Consider the following 19130-nt stretch of genomic DNA (forward strand, 5'->3'; position numbering starts at 1 on the left):
TCTCAGGGAAACACAGATTAGGGGGGAAAAGGGGCCCAACAGCCCAGCTACGTGTGGAGTTTCCTGGGCAATTAGCGGCTTGTTTCTTAGTGGCTTTTATTTCGTAAGTTTGACATACTAGTTAACATTTGGGACAGTAATTTCCATTATTTTGATTTTCAACTAAACCAGTTGACTGGTTTAGTAATCTGTAATATTTTATTTAAATATGAGGCCTGGAAATCACCAGCTGTTGTCCATAGTTTAAAAACACAGAAAAGAATACAGCGTGGAAAACCAGATAAAACCTGTATATGTAATCAAAATACTAATAGAAAATTATGTTTGTGTCTTCAGACAGGCCTAGTTCCTACTGTTAGTTATCTGAAACGAGCGTGTTTTTCGATGCACAGGGCGCCGGCCGCGCTGGGGCTCCCGCGCGGTCTAGTCGTACCTTTGATGTCTTCATCCTCGATCGTAGTGTTGGAACTCTCCGTGGATTCCTGTTGAGAAGAAAACACACTTCAAGTCGCAAACGTGAACGGCCTGGCTTTTCTTCTGAGAAATCTGGCGAGAGATGCTCATATCATGCAAACTCCTCAGCAGGCCGTGTGCACATCTGACATGCAAATGACAGGCACATTCTGTGGCTTTAACAGAAACAAAATGCCAAACTCTACAAACACTGGAAAAGGGAGCACTCTGGCCGCCTGAGCTCGGGGGCAGGATGCGCCTGCGACCGGCAGACACAGCCTAAGTGTGCACCTTACATTAGGAACTGTCCTGGGATGTGTCTGGGTTACGGTGCCCCCTTGAGGTGTGCTTTTTCTACGTATTTACGAGAAACTGACTGTATTAGCCTAATGAATCTGAACCTGTAACAGAGCAATTTTTATTCTCAACCTGTTAATCAGTAAATTGCCCCTTCTATGGTTAAGGGGCCCACCTAGCACTGGACTCAGTCTGTCCATCCGCCCCACTCCTACGGACAGAAAGCCTTTCCCAGCTCCACCGGATGCAGGCTCAGATGTGCTCTCAGAAACATCCACGCTGTGATCAGCACAGTGGGATTATAAGGAGTCATTTACTTTCCAGGACAAGCAGAGTTTTCACTCATTTCTCAATTAGAGCAGCTATTGTTGGTAAGAGCCCGCTCCTCGAGTAGAGACAGAGCTGTCTCTCCGTGAAACTCCACACGCAGGTAGAGCTCAGGAAGCACACCTGAGAGGACACCGTGACGACCAGCACTGAGACTGGTCCTTAAAACGGCCTGATACATGTCCCCATTAATAGTGTATTTTCCAGCAAGTAAATGTATTAATATTCATGACACAATTTTCGACTTCAATGATTAAAGACTACAGACAAAAAAATTGGAAACAAACTTCCAATCAATAGCTATGTGCACAGTGACGAAGAACAGATTTTGCAAAACGATGCAAATACCAGCCAGTGTCTTCAAAAAAGGGATCAATGCATATAACGATCACAGAGAATAGTTAAACCAAAGGGACAGACAAATCAGAGGTGTGTCCAGAGTCTCCGTCACAGAAACCCAGTCTTCATGCACTGACTGTGGCTGGCGCTCACTTCAGCGCTAGACGAGGGGAGCAGGCACCTACGCACGGACGGCCCTATTCATAGCCAGGGATCATGCAACCGCTCTTACTGGGCAGACCACACCCAGGCATCCCCAGCTCTGCGCCTGGTCTCCCCTGGCTAATGACTCTACGAACTTCCTGCTCTCATGGGGCGCTCTCGCTAGCTCAGCCTCTAGGGACTAGAGCAGCGATTTTCAACCGGGGAGCCACAAGGATTTTTAAAACATGTGATACCTGACTATTTAGTCAGGGCACTGACCTCTTTCCCTTCAACTGTCAAATTAAAAAATGAAACCAGCTGAGACAACAATAGCCATATGGTATGAATGATTCAAAATTATACCTATTTTTTGGGTCAGATTGGTAAAAAATAGATTTTCTGGTGTGCCGCAGAATTTAAGTCAATAGTTTAGGTGTGACCTTAGATGGAAAAGGTTGAAAATCGCTGAGACCATTTTAAATGCTTTGACTATAAATACATCTCATAATAAAGAATATAACACTTTATGGTTTTTACTTTAATGATTTTAATATTGATAAACTAAACGTTAAGCCAGAGAAAACATGTTTTCTGACTCGAACGGTGCTAGTAACAGTAAGGAGCAGACAGAGCCCAGACTTGCTTGTGAAAGTCGGAAGTGTTCCTCCCTCCGCAGACGTGTGATGATGTCTGAGAACACTGCACTGGACACGGCCCATGTCGGACAGTGTCTCCTTTCCTCGCGACGTGCCCACAGCACCGTCGCTCAGGGAAATGCCGTGCGGAGCAGACCATTCACCACAGACAGGAACGCACAGGCTCTTTTCAGCAAAACTAGCTACATGTCTGTTACTGAAATGCACACAGTCCAACAAAAACATATTCCACAAGAAGTGAAACTTCTTATTCTCTTCAAATTCATGCCAAACAATGAAAACACCATGAGAGAATTAAAAGAAAAAGCCACTATAACAACAGAATAAACCCAAAAGCAACATTAAACTTAAACAAATACCTATGAACTCAAGTTGGTTTTTTGAAGACAGTGGGATGGCATAGCAAGAAATTCTAAAATCTCATGCAGAACACATCTGAAGTGCAACGAGAGACAGGCATGGGGGGACAAAGGCCAGACGGGCTCGCTGAAGGTACACGGTCATCGTGACACGGATGTGCTGAGCAGCTGACTGACTAATGGCACCGTTCATCTCTTTCAAGATGTCATTCTTTTTTGTTTTGAGAGAATGTGGGTACAGTGCTAGATAATTAGGCCCAAAAGAAAGTGTGGTAGGAAGAGGGTAAGGACTCTCTTTCCTATGTCGGGCAACTGAGTGTACTCTGGATATTGGGTGAGACGTGTCATCATCAGAGCGGGGCGCTGTCATCTTTCCGCGTACCTTGTTTCCGTCAGGGTTGTGGATGACGGTAGTTTGGGGCTCCTGAGTGAGAACAAATAGAGAGAAGAGTTCGCATGGTAAGTACTCTGAGTGGTGCTGGCAGAGCAGCGTGGCAGCCCCAGGACAGCAGGACAGCGGAAGCGATGTTAACCACGTCGGGCTGCGGGGCAAGGCCGTGGGCAGAAGGTCGCGGGGGCCCCGGCAGCATGCAAGGCCTCGTTCTGTCAGCACACAGGCCGGCTCTGCAGCTGGAGGCCTGCAGAGGCAGCTGCTGCTCCATCTCCTGCACAGGGCTGGCCCCCGCCTGCAGCGGGCCGCTCCCTGCTCCCGTCTACCCACCAGCTGGCCACGGACGCTGGCGGCGAGAGCTCTGAGAGGCATTCAAATTCTCCTTGAGGAGATCTTTCAGCTGTAGTGTCTTCAGAAGTGATTACGGTATCGGCACTGTAATTAATGCACAAATACCCTCGGGAAATTTAGAGCCATTGGGCCACACTTAAAAAAGAGTGCTATCCTAAAGACTGTGTCAGAAGTCCCATTCTAAGGGACATTTAAAAGGCTCATTTAAAGGGTTCTAGAATTAAGCATAAAATCACAATAATTTGGCTTTCACTAGGCGATGCCTGGCCAGCTGGAGGCCACTGCAGCGCTGAGGTCCCTGCCGTGCAAGTGCCCTCCCTGGCCAGGCTGCAGGAACCTCAGAGCACCTGTGGAGTCCCTGCCCCTCCCTACTGGACCTGGGTCAGCACTGGGGGCAGGGAGATGACCTCCCGTCTCCATGTGCCCGTCCTTCAATGTTTAGAACGGAGCCTGCTGGTCAACCTGCGTGGGACAATCCCCAACCATTTTGGGGTCATTTATAGTAACAGCAGAGGACAGCAAAAAATCATCAATCCAAACATGGAGCAGTTTGGGGAAAATAGTGTGGAACTCAGGGCGCTGAATTCGTTTTCAAATCTCACACTTTTCCTACACTGTGCCAAAGTGCTAAGCTGGCCTGACGGGGCCCGAGTGGCAGGCACACACAGCACTTGCCGGTGAAAGCTCGCAGTCTGTGCTGCGGAGTTTCCCTCTGCATTAAACTGGAACGGTGGCCATTTAATTTGAAGATGACAAAGAGCAGACTTTAAATGGCCCAGTGCCCCTTGCCCTCGCAGGTCGGGCCTCGCGAAGCTGGGGTCCGCAAGCGGCTCGGGCTCTGAGCGGGCCCTGCGCTCCCCGTGCCTCTGCAGCCTCCACCCGCAGAGCCGCGCGCAGCCCAAGCGCATTCGCCGCCCCGCGGGGCACATGCAACGGCACAGCGACACTCAGCCATGGCGCGAAGGCATCTCGTGTTAGCGACACACTGCCTGACAACCACCTTAACAGAGGGAAAAGGGAACAGTGAACGTGTCCACATCTCAGAAAGCAAACCAAAACCAAAACCAAAACCCGACAGAACGTGTTCATGTCCGCCTGCACACAGGCAACCGCGGAGGGCAGAGCGAGAGCACGGGGTTACAGAGTCAGCTGTACCAGCGCCGGGGCGGGGGCGTTCTCTTTGGGGCTAGTTACCACGTTGGCTCTGTTGTTTATCTGTGGGTCGCAGAAAACAGAGAGACGCCTTAAAGCCCTGGCAGCAAAGGCGCTACCTGTAGCGTGTCCACGTGGAGACACCGGCACGAGAATAAATAATGTTGCACCCAGCGTGAGACCCTGACGACCACGGAGTGGAGCTCGGCCTCGGCCCCGGAGGCCACCGCGGCTGGGCCTGGGCCTGGGGGTGGACGCCCAGGACCCGGCTGCTCTGGCTGTGCTGCAGCAGCAGGTGAGCCGCTCAGGGCGCCCGCTGAGGCTCAGGGCACTGCCCGCTCTCTCCGAGCCACTCTCGCCCGGCTTCCGCTGGGCACACTAGGAACGTGGGGTCCTGTTCCATTTTGTTCTGGCGCTTGGACTCACCACAGACCACCTTTCTCCGGGAACGGTCACCACTCTGTTTTGTAGACATCAACTGAAAACTTAGATGTCCTGATGAAACACAGGCGTTATAGTTTTAAAACGATGCGCCTGGGTCTCCTTTGAAAACTACACCTTCTATTACAAACGGGCAAGCGGAGCTCTGGTACTGACAGCAAACTGACCGCTTGTCAGCGTCTGACAGGAAAGCACGTTTCCTGGCCAAGCCCTGCTCCTGTCACTGAAGACTGTCCGGGACCACGACGCCCTGGCTCCCACAGCTGGCTGACCTCACAGGTCACCGAGAGGCCTGCAGGGGGCAGGGAAGGCCGTGGACAGCGGCCGAGCTCAGGCCTCAGGAGTCACAGACTACAGTGACCAGCACTCGTCCCGGCTCACGCACGGCAACTCACAGCGAGGCTGCAGGCCAGCAGGACCAAAACGCACTTTCCGTACTATGTTCTCTAGGTATTTTCTTTACACATTAGTATCTAAACTTCAGATTCTAAAGGAACACGTCCCACAATTTTAGTATAAATGTACCTAAGGACATAAAGAAAAAAACTGCATAAAAAAAATGCACACCAAAGAGTATTTACAAGCAATAACACCAAGTAACTGGACTTTCTGGGAATCCTTTTCTCTACTGTGCACCAGAGAGCAACCTGAGGCAGCGCCCGCAGGAAGACGGAGGCAAAAGCGGGCCTGCGTGCGCAGCAGCGCTTCTCTACCACCCCCACCTGGGGTGAGCTGGCAAGCTGTGACACTGTGCCCCAGGGCACACAGGAGGAGAGAAGACCGTGGGTGCCCCTCACTGGAAAGCCCTTGAAATATCAATCTGTCTTCGGCAGTTTGCCTGAAACTTTTATTTAAATAAAAGTGCACAGTATTTAACTGTGCAACAGTCAGAAAGAAACCAGAGAAAATGGAGCCCAGTAAGGAGGGATGAAACCCAGCATACAGGGGGTACAGAATGTGAGAAAAGGGGAGGTGCACACAGATGACCGCGTACCCAGCAGCAGTGCCTGGCCAAACAGCCTCCTTGCCCAGGACAGGGGCTCTGTGCACACACGTGGTTAATACACTAGATTCAGATTATGTCAGTGGAGGCAAAGAACAAAAGAGGAAATCTTTTTTATGTTTTGAGACAGGAGAGTTAATTTTTTCTAAGACGTGGATGCCAAGAACCCTTTATTTTAGTGAGAATGTCCCACGCATTCGTCTGCACACAAGCATGTCCGCACAAATGCGCACACACCACCGCCTCCTGCACACCAGGGCGTCTGGACGCACGTCGTCCATCAGGCACGGCCAACGTGTGTCAATGTACCGTCAGAAATGTCTCTGTTAGTGTAAAGGCCAGCTTGGTGATTCTTTTTACTACAGGAGATCTTCTGAAGGTTCTGTAATATTGACTAATTGAAAAGAAACAGGAGAATTTCTGAGTCCTGGCCGGGAGGCCTGCCTTTCAGACGGGTGCACACCAGGACGGTTCAGCCATAGCCATCGGTAAACAGACGAAAACCTGGCACTTTGGGAAATGCAGTTATTTTATGTTATGGAAGCCAAGTATTTTTCTTTTAAAAAAATGACATCAAATCGGATATTTAGAGGAGGCACTGAATTATTCTTAGGAGGCAGGGCCAAGACACCCCTATTTCTCTGGTGTTAGTTTATTCAGCATCCATGCGAATGAACATCTCCTAGCCAGGTGCTTGCAAGGACGCCCACCGCGAGGTCCCACCGCTCTGTTATAAACTCCACGGTGGGCACACCACAGCGCGTCTGAACCAGCAATCACTCCTAGTTTAGTCATCACCGTTGTCATTTAAAAATAATCCCAGTCTTTCCTACTTATCAATAAACAGACATTAACTGCGTCACAGTCTCCAGTTTCAAGAGGAAACTGCACTTTTCCTTGTAAAAGACCCTTTGACAGCACACAGATGAGGGCAGAGACTTTCAACATATTTAAAACAATCAACTTCAAAGAAAAACAACAGCATATGAATGTGGATACTGTGTTCTGATGGTTAATCAACGTTGGCCTGCATGGTCCTACACTTCCCCATGGGACTAACTCAGGTGGACAGGCTATTTGCTCCTACGTGTGAACTTCCACAGGAGAGAACCTGGCAGGTAGAGATCTCACCATCATCTGAACACTCGAACTGGACTTCCTTTTCTGAATTGACCAGTTAGAGAGAAAGGAAAGAAAAAAATATGACCAGTTGAGTTTTCAAGTATCAAAGCATAGAGCATAGAATGATTCTGTCTTCAGGAATTATAAGTTGACTGAAAGAAAAAAGTTCTGGAAATATCTCTATAAGGAGACCAGTGACAACACATATCTCAGTGGGAACTGTAAGCTCTGCACCTCTGAGTTGTACAGAAAAACGCAGGCGAGTAAACATTCGGAAGATGCATGATGTCACATCTGCATCCACGTTAACTGGGAAAAGGCAGACTCCACTGTGACACTGCGCGGGGGGGAGACGGGTGACAGGCAGCACCTTCCTAATGGGAACAGCAGGGCGTGGCCACGCTGCTCAGAAATCCCCATGTCACAGATGGGGGGGCATGGACACTGACCGTTTTCTGTTATGTTCTCAAATGAGGTTGGGTCAAGTTGAAATGTTAGAACAGTAACTAGTTTCCGGGACTGCGGAGCGTTCACGAGGATGTTTGCATCTGCCGTTGGAGGGGGAAGGACAATTAAAGAAAACATTCGGGGCGCGCTCTGGGAAGACAAACACGGTGCAAACTCAGGGCCACAACTCAAAGGTAAATTCCCAGGAAACAAAATGGAACCAATAAAAATTCAATTGTATGATTCTGTTTAGGAATTCAAGAAAGTGAAAACGTCTTCTCCTTATCAGAGAACTTTCTAGCATTGCTCTGAGTGTTTGCCACGAGCCCGTCTCAGCACCTGGGGGCAGAAGTGCAGCAACGGCTGCGGCCTCCACAGGACGAGCCCAGACATTGACACTCGACTTCCAGACCCAAAGGTCTGACCTTTCCAGGCCACACAGTTCAGCAGCCTCCAGGAACACGGTGTGACTGCTGGGAAAAGGTTTGGTTTTCACAGATCTTCAGGTCACCATGAGGTGGAAATGTGGGAACCCAGAGAGGAGTCAGACATTCGTTTCTATAGCAACTCCCTATAAAGTATATAATAAAATAGAAAAAAAATACAGCTTTTCTTGGCATAAATATTAGTCATCTCTGTCTATTAAATTATTTTATACTTCAACCTGCATTCTTTACAGGACCTTTAAAAAAAAAGCTGCAAAGACCTGGGTGTTGCAATCAACATTGTAAAATTATGAGAAATAACTTCAGGAGCACAAGCTTGACTTACCTTCACACCATCTGGTTTCTTCAGCAAGCTCTTGGCCGCTGTGAAAACGAGAGTAAGATCACGTTAGCAAGTCCTACACAGGAGCCCGGGCCAGGTACCAAGGCAGGTCGCTGTGTCTTCCCACCATCCCTGCTGAACCACGGCCAACAGGCCCCAGCCACAGTTGTGTTCTGCTGAGCCCACAGGACACAGAAATACAGTATACTGCTCCATGTGGAATTAGGAGCTCAGTTCTTATTTAGCTCACTGCACAGCATCGAGCCCTTGGCCAGTCCTGCCACTGGACTCAGTGCTGCTGTGGGCTGTGATGACACTGGGCTGGGACTGGCTGTGCCTCTATGATCCAGATGGCTGCTTTCACAGTGTGATGTGTTCACTCACGTGGGATGGTGTCACTGAGCCCTCCTTCTACAGGTTCAAAACTCATCTGTGAAAATTGGCTCTGGCTAAATAACATCTTTTTAGAAAAGAAGGACCTCTTACTCTTTGGGACAGCATGGAGGGAACTGGAGAGAGTATTATGCTAAGTGAAATAATCTAGTCAGAGAAAGACAAGTACCACATGATCTTACTCATATGTGGAATCTAATGAACAAAATAAATTGACAAAACAGATCCAGAGACACAGAAGTATGGATTAACCAAAGAACTTATATGCATAGATGCATAACCCATGGACACAGACAATAGTGTGGTGAAGGTCTGGGGGGTAGGGTGGAGGGAGTCAATAGGGAAAAAAAGGTGACATCTATAATACTTACAATAGGAAAAATTGAATATATATATTAGAAATAGGACCATTTCATTTTTACAAAAATACTAACTTTTTAAAATAAAATGGAATATTACTGACCTGGAACAAATACCCTACCCCCCCTTGGCAGGAGACCTGAAGAAAGCAATTACCTACTCCTGCTCTTCAACATCAGAGTACCAAGGCCTCAAACAAAAGGCAGCCCGGCGGGCTCGGGGGCTGAGCACAGCCCTAGGACCCAGGAGGTCGCGGTTCAATTCCCTGTCAGAGCACATCCCTGGGTTGTGGGCTCAACCTCCAGCGGGGGTGTGATCAATGACCCTCATCACTGATGTTTCTCTCTCTCTCTCTCCCACTCCCTTCCTCTCTCTGAAATCAATAAAGACATAAAACAAAACGAAACCCAAAAACGAAAGTCTTCTACACTGAAGAACTAAAGATCACAAAATCTGAGGTGAGATATGAAACAAAATAAAATCTTCAACTAAATCAGAAACCTCCTGAGGGACAGGGTTTTATGTGAGACTTCGCCTCATCGCTGGGAGCTTTCGGCATTCCTCCCGCTGCTGAGGCTCAGTGCATTAGAAGGCTTATGAACAGGGCACACAGAGACGTCACTCAGTGAGAGCTGTGCACCAGGTGCAGAACCCTTAGGGACACGTGGGACCAAGTGCACACTGACGTGTGAAATATTTAAGCACCTGGACTGGAATGTGGTGTCTGGAATAAAAATCCTGGCTGTAACAGAAATGCATGAATGCATAATTTCCTGACATCATTTTCATTTGGGACATTACTTTGGTATAATTTTAAATTTGTTTAAAAGACACAAAACCTAATGTTATGCAGTCCTTAGCAACACTGCTACTAATTTATTGTTAACTGAGGTTGTGGGAAATCGTCGTCTCAGCGATCGTACTATTTGCCTGGAGCTAAAGAACAGTGCTGAGTGAATCTTGGGCCTCCCGGGTCAGAGAGCAGCCCAGTGGGTGGATATGTGACTGCAGGCAGACTGGACCCTGTGGGCGGAGAGGACCCTGTGGCGGGAGAGGACCCTGTAGGCAGAGAGGACCCTGCAGGCGGAGAGGATCCTGCAGGTGGAGAGGACCATACACGTGGCGAGGGCCCTGCAGGCGGAGAGGACCCTGCAGGTGGAGAGGACCCTGCAGGCACACTGGACCCTGCAGGTGGAGAGGACCCTGCAAGCAGAGAGGACCCTGCAGGCGGAGAGGACCCTGCAGGCGGCGAGGGCCCTGCAGGCAGAGAGGACTCTGCAGGCGGAGAGGACCCTGCAGGCAGACTGGACCCTGCAGGCAGAGAGAACCCTGCAGGCGGAGAGGACCCTTCAGGCACACTGGACCCTGCAGGCGTAGAGGGCCCTGCAGGCACACTGGACCCTGCAGGCGGAGAGGACCATGCAGGTGGACTGGACCCTGCAGGTGGACTGGACCCTGCAGGCGGAGAGGACCGTGCAGGCGGAGAGGACCCTGCAGGCGGAGAGGACCCTGCAGGCGGACTGGACCCTGCAGGCACACTGGGCCCTGCAGGCGGAGAGGGCCCTGCAGGCGGAGAGGGCCCTGCAGGCACACTGGACCCTGCAGGCGGAGAGGACCATGCAGGTGGACTGGACCCTGCAGGTGGACTGGACCCTGCAGGCGGAGAGGACCGTGCAGGCGGAGAGGACCCTGCAGGCGGAGAGGACCCTGCAGGCGGACTGGACCCTGCAGGCACACTGGGCCCTGCAGGCGGAGAGGGCCCTGCAGGCGGAGAGGGCCCTGCAGGCGGAGAGGGCCCTGCAGGCGGAATGGACCCTGCAGGCGGAATGGACCCTGCAGGCGGAATGGACCCTGCAGGCGGAATGGACCCTGCAGGCGGACTGGACCCTGCAGGCGGACTGGACCCTGCAGGCGGACTGGACCCTGCAGGCGGACTGGACCCTGCAGGCGGAGAGGACCGTGCAGGCGGAGAGGACCGTGCAGGCGGAGAGGACCCTGCAGGCGGACTGGACCCTGCAGGCGGACTGGACCCTGCAGGCGGACTGGACCCTGCAGGCGGACTGGACCCTACAGGTGGCAAGGGCCCTGCAGGCGGACTGGACCCTACAGGCGGACTGGACCCTGCAGGCGGACTGGACCCTGCAGGCGGACTGGACCCTACAGGCGGACTGGACCCTGCAGGCGGACTGGACCCTGCAGGCGGACTGGACCCTGCAGGCGGACTGGACCCTGCAGGCGGAGAGGACCCTGTAGGTGGACAGGACCCGGGGACAGGGGCTGGGCTGGGAAACGTGGAAACGAGCCCAGTTCCCATGCACCTCACTTCACAAGAATACATTCCCCATAAAGGGGGAGAAGGGAAAGTGAAAGCAAGTCCATAACCGGATGCGTGCAGACAAGCTGCTTTAAAGGGCGTGTTTGGCAATAAAACAGATGAATGAAGTGCAATGCTCAGTGTCCACAAGGGCCAAGACGACCACGCGAGGTGGCAGAAGCTCACATGGTGGATGCACAGTGACAAGGCTCAGAATACATTCAGGACTTGAACAAAACACACCATCTTTACTCTGAGTATTTTCTCAAGGTAGTGTGCCATTCACAATATATACACCACACAACTTTCCTAACTGGGAGTGACGCGCTCATTTTTGGGCCACAGTGAAACACGGTACTACTTCATTTGAATGTAGTATATATTAGGTAATACTTATTAATGAGGTGCATTGAACTCCCCCTGTAAATGTCAATTACATGAATCAACCGTTCATAAAGGCAGCTGGGAGGTTCTGCTACACCACCCGGGTTAGGCGGAACTCGTCCACCCGACGGACCCAGGCCTGCCCTTCAGTGCCCTCCTGTCATCACCGCTGCTATGGCCCATCAGGAGAAGCCTCTGGAAAGCCTGCTGTGGTTTCACACTATTGACACCACAGTGGGGACAGCACTGTCCCTGGTGTCCCTGAGAACGAGACTCTTGCATAGTCTGACTGACCCACAGACCCCTGGTGGAAATGCTCAGCAAAGGAAAATGGTCATGTTTCTGGCACAATTGTTGGATAGCTGTTCCACGCAGAAAATTTACCAAGAGCAGCAGCTCTCGTGGCTTCAGGCCTCCCCATACTTAAGACTGACCAGCAGTTTTGGAAATCTGACTTGGAAACAGGGTCCTCTGAGATGACCTGTTGAAGGGGCCCCCAAACTCAAATAATTTCTGCAGACAATAGATACTTTTGGAGAGACTCTCAGGAGGTATAAAGTTCCAAGGTCCCGCAGCTGAAGGACTGGCTCAGCTTCACGCCGCCTGTTACACACACAGCCCGCCAGCCCCTGCTCACCAAGGGCCGGTTCCCACCCTGCGGCGCTGCTGTGGGGCAGCTCTCAGGGCCAAGCCCAGAACCCTCCGAAAGTTGAGCTCACTCCTGGAGCCAGGAGACTACTGTGCTTTCCTAAGGACTTAGGCCTAAGAGAACCCGTTCCTCGGTGACGGTCTTCTTGTAAAACTCTTGCTTATTGGGATTCCCGATGGAATGAGAAACTTACTCACTGTAATGCTTTATGGAAACATCAATTGATGAACCTGAGGTGCAGGTGCCAAGCCCCAGGATGACAGGGACACACACAGGGTGGGCACAGGGGCACCCTGTGGGGAGGGCTCGCCTGCCTGACGCACCGCACACAGCACCGGGTGGGAGGCCCGAGGGCACCGGGTAAACGAATCCACACACACTGCTATCCCCGAACAACAGTTTCTTTCTAATTATTTTTTTTTTCAATTCCAAAAATATGACTAAAGAGGAAAACAGAATACAAGAATCAGGGTCCTTAATACACGTACCTGAAAAATTCCTCGTGGCCAGCATGGTGGTCAGGATGGCACCCTGTCAGAGAAAGGAGGCCAGGTAAGTGTCACTCTGCGACCTTCAACCTGACGCACAGTCCCAGAGGACAACCTCTGGCCTCACTCTGGTCGGGGGCCATTGCCGGTTTGTGCTTGTTTGGTTTCAGGGCAGCAGGTCTCTGGGATGGAGGCCATGTGTGCAGCAGACGCAAGCTCACCTGACACAGCTGTGCCCTCTGCCGGAGGGAGCGGGCACACACGGTCACAGCCCCCTAGCGCTCCCTCGTGGGTTCCCTTCTAGAGCACCCCCAGCTCCCCAAGACCCAGGAGACGAGCACCGAGTCTGGACAGGCAGAACTGTGCAGACAGTCAGAACTAACTCCACCCAGGTGGCACCCCAGGGAAGCTCCTGTCTCACCTTCAGCTTTCTCCGGGCGTTGAACTTCTTCAGGCAGTCCACCGTCTCCTGTCTGTGCATCATGGAGGCCACCGTGGAGCGTTGCTGCAGGAGGAGAGAGACTTTTCAGGGCTCCCCACACTCAGGCCACGCCCCACCTGGTCAGGCCTTCAGTGACGGTGCCGCAGCACAGGCCACCTTACGCACGGTGTCGGCCTCGCCCCAAAGACCCGCACGCCCACACGGAGCTGGTTGTTCTAAGGGCTGCCTTTCGTTTACTTAGCAACAAATTCGTCACCCTGGCATTTCACACACCCCTAGAAATTACTACAATCTCTACGTTCCCGAGTGTTCACGCTATTTTCTTAGCAGGTCTAGAGCTATACTGAGCCTCTTCTGCTAGGAAAACCTCCTCCCAGCTTCCAAACCTGGCATTTTTTCTAAAGCTGCCTAATGATAAGTAATGAACTTCGTGTGTTTTTATCTCCTAGGATGTACTTAATCTTGGTGCCATTTTCCTAACTTCTGCTCATGGGCATTATCGATGATTGGAAGGCAAGTGCTCCCTGCTTGCGGGACTGCAGGCAACACTGACTGAGCCCTCCATGTAAACCGGCCCTGCTACCCAAAATGCATTTTTAACCATTTTAAAATAACTTTGCTAAATATCTTGAGTCAAAATTCATTCACTCATTTCATCTTTTTCTGCAAAAATTATCCTAAGTCCATGAGAAGAATGTGAAGGGCAAGACTATTTTCTGCGCTGGCCCCAGGCCGTGGCCACCGCTTACGCAGATCCACGGGTGCTTCAGCGCCTCGGAGGCCGTGATGCGCTTGGCGGGGTTGATGGTCAGCATTTTGTTGATGAGGTCTTTGGCTTCAGGAGTCACTGTGTCCCACTCTGGTGATGGAAACTTCAAAAACGTAAATTTAGAAAGAGTTTAAATAACAGATTCACTCATCCAGTGGGGAACAGCCAAATATTCTAATCATCTCCTTAAGTAGTGAATTTCTTCATACATTTACTCTGTGTCTGAGCTAAACGGTACCTAGATAAGCTGACACAGATAAAAACATCCCCACCTATATATTAACTTTCTGTGTGTTAGAAAAGAGTAACTGAGAGGGACAAACATATATACTACATTGCATGTCCCGCCTAGGACATACTTTTAAAGTTTAGAAAAATAACTTTAAGAGTCAGTCCTCTCGAAGTACCCTTGCTTTGATCCGAAAATAAAATTTTATGCAATCCTCATCATTATTTACAAAAATAAAGCAGAGAGCTGCCACGGATACGGATGCCCCCACGCCACCCCGCCAGGGCTCCGAGGGGCGGCCCCGGCCGAGCAGTGGAGCCGAGGCAGTGAAACAGCTCATTCCTGTGCGGGGCCGGCCCGGCATCGGGCTGCGTGGGGCGGCGCTGAGAAGGGTCTGGACTGCGAGAGCCCTTCCAGGGGCCGATCCAATATTACACATCCACCTCCCGCGACCATTCAAATCCACTTCCCATTAGTGACTTTACAATACAGCTATTTATCCGGTTCCTTTAAGTGAAATTTTTGTTGATAATTATGCAACCTCACTCTCACACAATTAGCATATTCAGTGGAAATGCTCTTAGTTAAGGGTCAAGAAGAATTTATGTCATGAGTTTCTAGACAGCAGACAGAAACCGGGCTCCCCACGCAGTTCTGCGGGAGTCTCGGGACGAGCCACAGTCCCTGAGTCGTGGACTTGTTCCATTTCAGAGTTACAGATGGGGAAAGTGCAACTTGAGAAAACGGTGCCGACTCTTCAGTACCTGCACATTTTGCCGGCTTAACAACTGTCGCCTTGGTTCTATGTTAATTTTGGGTGGCCTGCCAGGGACGCAGGACCACAGGAACTTCCCCTCAGGCTGCTTCCTAAGGACAGTAGTCCTCAGTCCTCGGCTGCAGGTAGGCGGGGAGCCAGCAGCAGGTGGCCCCTCCCCTGCCTGTCTAACCCGACCAGGGGCCCCTCCACTTTCCCAAACTGTGTGGGCAGCTCGTCCCAAAGAGGGGCCTGGTTCTCGCCCACAATGACCAGGCAGGGGTGGGCTGTGGCCACCAAAATAAGTCTGTCCAATGATGAGTTTCCTGGATGGAAGGCTCCAAAATGAAAATAATACACTTTAAATTCTCATAATACAGACATCCACCTAAAGAGAACATTTTAACAGAAATGTTCTGGGAGTTCATGAGCCCTGACCGGATATAATCCGTACTTTTTATACTAGTCCTCTCCCTTCTGTGCTGAGCTTCCGGCCTGTGCAGGTCTTGTCTGTGTGAGGTGCTACTTATAATACCTGGGAAGCACCTCCAGGCCCTGCACACTGACCTCTGCAGGCCGTGGAGGTGAAGCCAGGGGGGTGGCACCTCATTACAGACGAAATTACAGACACAGTTATCAAAGGACAGAATCTGCCTCGATGAGCAGAGTTAAGCCAAGAAGGGAAAACAGGTACGGCCCTACTCTTCAGATTCAGAACGTAATTCATGCTCGTGTGTGTATATATGTATATGCCTACTTTCAAACTGTAAATAAAACGTGCTGGGACTGTGATTTTAGACACCCCGCAACTGTAAAGACCCATCTTCACAGGGCAGCTGGCCCAGAGCCCACGAGGGACACAAGGCAGAGTCAAAGTGGCACACAGATAATGTTCTATTTGATCCCAATCCCTGCAAAGTTCTGCTGTTACGTGACTTAAAACTGTGACAGGCACTGGGGAATGCATTAAAATAAAGAGGTGGGGATCATTTCTAAAGCAAAAATGGCTTAATTTCTAGGTGTTAAAATGCACTAAGATCCAAACACTTTGACAAGAAGGTCCTTCCTTAGAGACTTGGAGCTGTTTTCCTTTCAATCTTAGCAGCTATGGCTAAGAGGACACACTCAGGACATATATGCCACATTTTCCTGAGAGGAAGACAACAGGGAGCCCTCTGAGGTGGCTTCACGCAGCAAGGGGGGTGCAGCGCTGGTCCCCCGGAGAACGCCCCACGTAAAGCTCCCGCTACCACGTACGTCGTAAGCTCCAGCCTTGATCTGCTGGTAGAGTCTGTGCTGGTCTTCGTCCCAGAACGGGGGGTACCCCACCAGCAGGATGTACAGAATGACACCTGAGGGACAGACGGCAACACGCGTTAGGTGGCGGGAGCTCCCTGTGGCAGACCCGCAGCCGTCAGCCCCGCTCGCGTGCAGAGGGAACGGGTTGTCGGGCCCCCGGCAGACAGGTGGGGTGCACGGAGGCGCCGGGGCGGGCGGATGCCGCGAGCCTGAGCTAGGGTCCCACCCGAGACAACGCCCGCCTGTTGTGGGGCCTCCGAGCCGCCCTGCACACGCCTTCGCCGCAGCTCATCTATGTGGACACTGTGCGATCTCAGTCACTTGGTGGGTGGACATTTGAAACAACACATTATTTATTTCTCCTCCTCCTGCCTCTGATTAGGGCATTTGTTGAGCAATGGTGCCCGGTTATAAGCCAATGCCCTGAACAGGTGGGGTCTCGGGGAGTGTGGCCGACGTGCGGAGGGGATCTCCTCTCCTCGGAGTTTCCAGTGAACCCCCAGGTGCTACAGCAGAGTGTGACTTATGGGAGGGAAGAAGGGGGGGCAGGGTGTGGCTTCCCGTGAAGTCTGTGGCGCCCCCCCAGGTCCCGAGGCACTGCCGTGTCTGCACCCACCGCCCCTCCCTCCAGCACTCAGGGTTCGAGGGCAGCCCTCCAGCCACACCCCAATTCCCCTCCACAACACCCATCCCTCAGTGCCCGCCCGTCAAATTCAGCAGCAGAAACAGAGCTGGTGGGGCTGACTTGTTGCAAAGATAGTATCGTGGGATCGCCATGAGCATATGAATGAGAGCAAGGGCGTCGGACAGTGCGCTGACCCCAGGGCACTGCGCAGTCCACGCCGAGAGGGGCTCTCAGGGAGGGGAAGGCAGGCCCCTGGGAGCAGGACTAGGTTCTCACCCTCTAATCACGTGGAAATCCCAACCTTTTAGAGTAACAGCTGCTCGCACTTCAACTGCTTTGCAAACTATACAATATGGTCACCTGAAGTGCACCTCACTCGCCCAAACAAAATTACAGGAGAGAACATCCTCCCATTCACAGGTGGAGACACCAGCTCAGGGACAGGAGGCGGTGGGGACGGGAGGTGCCGAGCAAAGACCTGAACCAGCGTGGGACCCTCCCAGCTGCTCCCTGGGCCTGGAGGAGCCCAGAGCCCGGGGCCACCTCCCTGACCTCAAAGTGCCTGGGCATCTCCTGGGGACCCGGGGAAGAGGCCCCCTGCCAAGTCAGAGACAGCACCCAGGGCCCTGCCTGCCAGCCAGGTGACCTTGGTGTGTGGAGGACCCCAAGTTACATCCGCTTCACACAGGAAAGACTCTGCTTCACATCATAACAACACTGCTGCAAAACCCGCAGAGAGAGGCTCTTACCGCAGGCCCACATGTCCACCGGCTTTCCATACGGGTCTTTGCGCAAAACCTCTGGAGAAAGGTACCCAGGTGTGCCAGCGAAACCTGCGGAGACAGAGGCCAGTGAGTCGGCCGATGCGACAGAACCAGCGGGAGACGGGGAGGTGGCAAGAAAACTTTCCTGGCTTCTTTATCTGCTGTTTGCCCAGAGAGGCCGGTGTCAGGTGCTGCAGGAGCGCAGGCAGCTTCTCTCAGGCCTGTGGACACTGACCTGCCCGCGCTGTGGCTCAGGAGACAACCCAGCTCTTCCCAATCCCAGGCCAACCCGCCGGCACCAGCGTGCACCCTGCGGCCGCTGGCAAACAGGTCTCCCTCTTCCATGTGGGACTGAAACTACCTGTGACACGTGAGGACGAGGGCCCACCTGGAACTTCAGCTGCAGGCGGGGTCCCTTACCTCCCCCTTTCTACCGGAAAGCAGGGCGTCAGCTTCCTGTGAGGAAGGTGCCCTCCTGCACCCAGAAGAGGCGCGTCCCTGTCACTGGGAACGGGGAGCTGGTGCTATGAGGAGTTTGTACAAACCAACCCTCTAAAATACTGTTCCTGCAGCTCCCCCACGCACCCCACTCACCTCCCGCTAATCATCCCCTTTCTCTTTTAAAGCAAAATCATGTAAAAGCCTGAAACTCTGGCATTACACACGATGAAGAAAGAGTCCTGTCCTTATTGAAGTAAAAAGCCCGTCCCCACCGACACTGACGTTACATTTTAAAAGGGAAAACTGGTCAAACACGGGAGGCTCTGATGGCTGAGTAAATTCGGAACGAGCTGTTCGCACTACAACACACCTTTCCCGAGACCCGACGCGTGTCTGGAGCCCCCCAGGAAGTGCGGCCGCCACATGCCTCCTCCCTCAGCCGGGCCGCCACGAGGACCCACGTATCTTAAGCTTAGAAACGGTGGGAATTACACTTTACAAATGGGGGCTTTTCTTAAAAGCCATTCTCTAATGGGCACCTTAGAAAGAGCTTCACTGTGGACAGTCCATGCTTGGGGGAGACGGGCATTTACCCCGCCTGTCGCTGATTCTCTAGAACCAGCTGCTGTCAGAGATGAGCAAGCACAGTTGGACACTGACCATGGCTCCTGCTCACAGACTCACGGCCGTCTGTGGGTGCACCCAAGCCTGTGCCACGTGTCCATACCACGAGGGTTTGAGGCTTCACTGGACCGCTTCTGCGGCACAGGCGTGCCCTGTGGACAAAGGACACTCCTCGGAGTGACTGCCCATGTCACACGGCCCTCAGGAGTCCAGCTAGGACACAGGCTCGGGACTCTCACTCAGAAGAGAATGTCCCCTCCACACACAGCCTTGCCCGCCTCACACAGCCCACGGCCCCGGAGCTGAAACGGGGTCAGGATCACACAGGCCAGGATGCTGAGGCAC

The 19130-nt window shown here is 52.1% G+C and overlaps 1 protein-coding gene across 4 annotated transcripts in view; it reads right to left on the bottom strand.

The window, feature by feature from the left end:
* The window catches only part of CAMK2D (calcium/calmodulin dependent protein kinase II delta), a 156456-nt gene that overhangs the window by 11801 nt on the left and 125525 nt on the right, over positions 1-19130 (bottom strand). For 2 of the 4 annotated variants that reach the window (XM_087816211.1, XM_087816210.1), the window contains exons 8-16: positions 17706-17789; positions 16290-16384; positions 14030-14152; positions 13260-13343; positions 12839-12881; positions 8254-8291; positions 4473-4532; positions 2958-2999; positions 434-482 (exon numbers count right to left, since the gene is read on the bottom strand). In XM_087816211.1, coding sequence (XP_087672337.1) covers positions 434-482; positions 2958-2999; positions 4473-4532; positions 8254-8291; positions 12839-12881; positions 13260-13343; positions 14030-14152; positions 16290-16384; positions 17706-17789 — 618 coding nt within the window. The remainder of the gene's footprint in view (positions 1-433; positions 483-2957; positions 3000-4472; positions 4533-8253; positions 8292-12838; positions 12882-13259; positions 13344-14029; positions 14153-16289; positions 16385-17705; positions 17790-19130) is intronic. The other 2 variants (XM_087816212.1, XM_087816213.1) reach the window with 2 other exon arrangements.

The sequence above is a fragment of the Miniopterus natalensis genome, chromosome 4 (genome assembly GCF_054644295.1).
Source record: "Miniopterus natalensis isolate mMinNat1 chromosome 4, mMinNat1.hap1, whole genome shotgun sequence".
Taxonomy (NCBI): Eukaryota; Metazoa; Chordata; class Mammalia; order Chiroptera; family Miniopteridae; genus Miniopterus; species Miniopterus natalensis.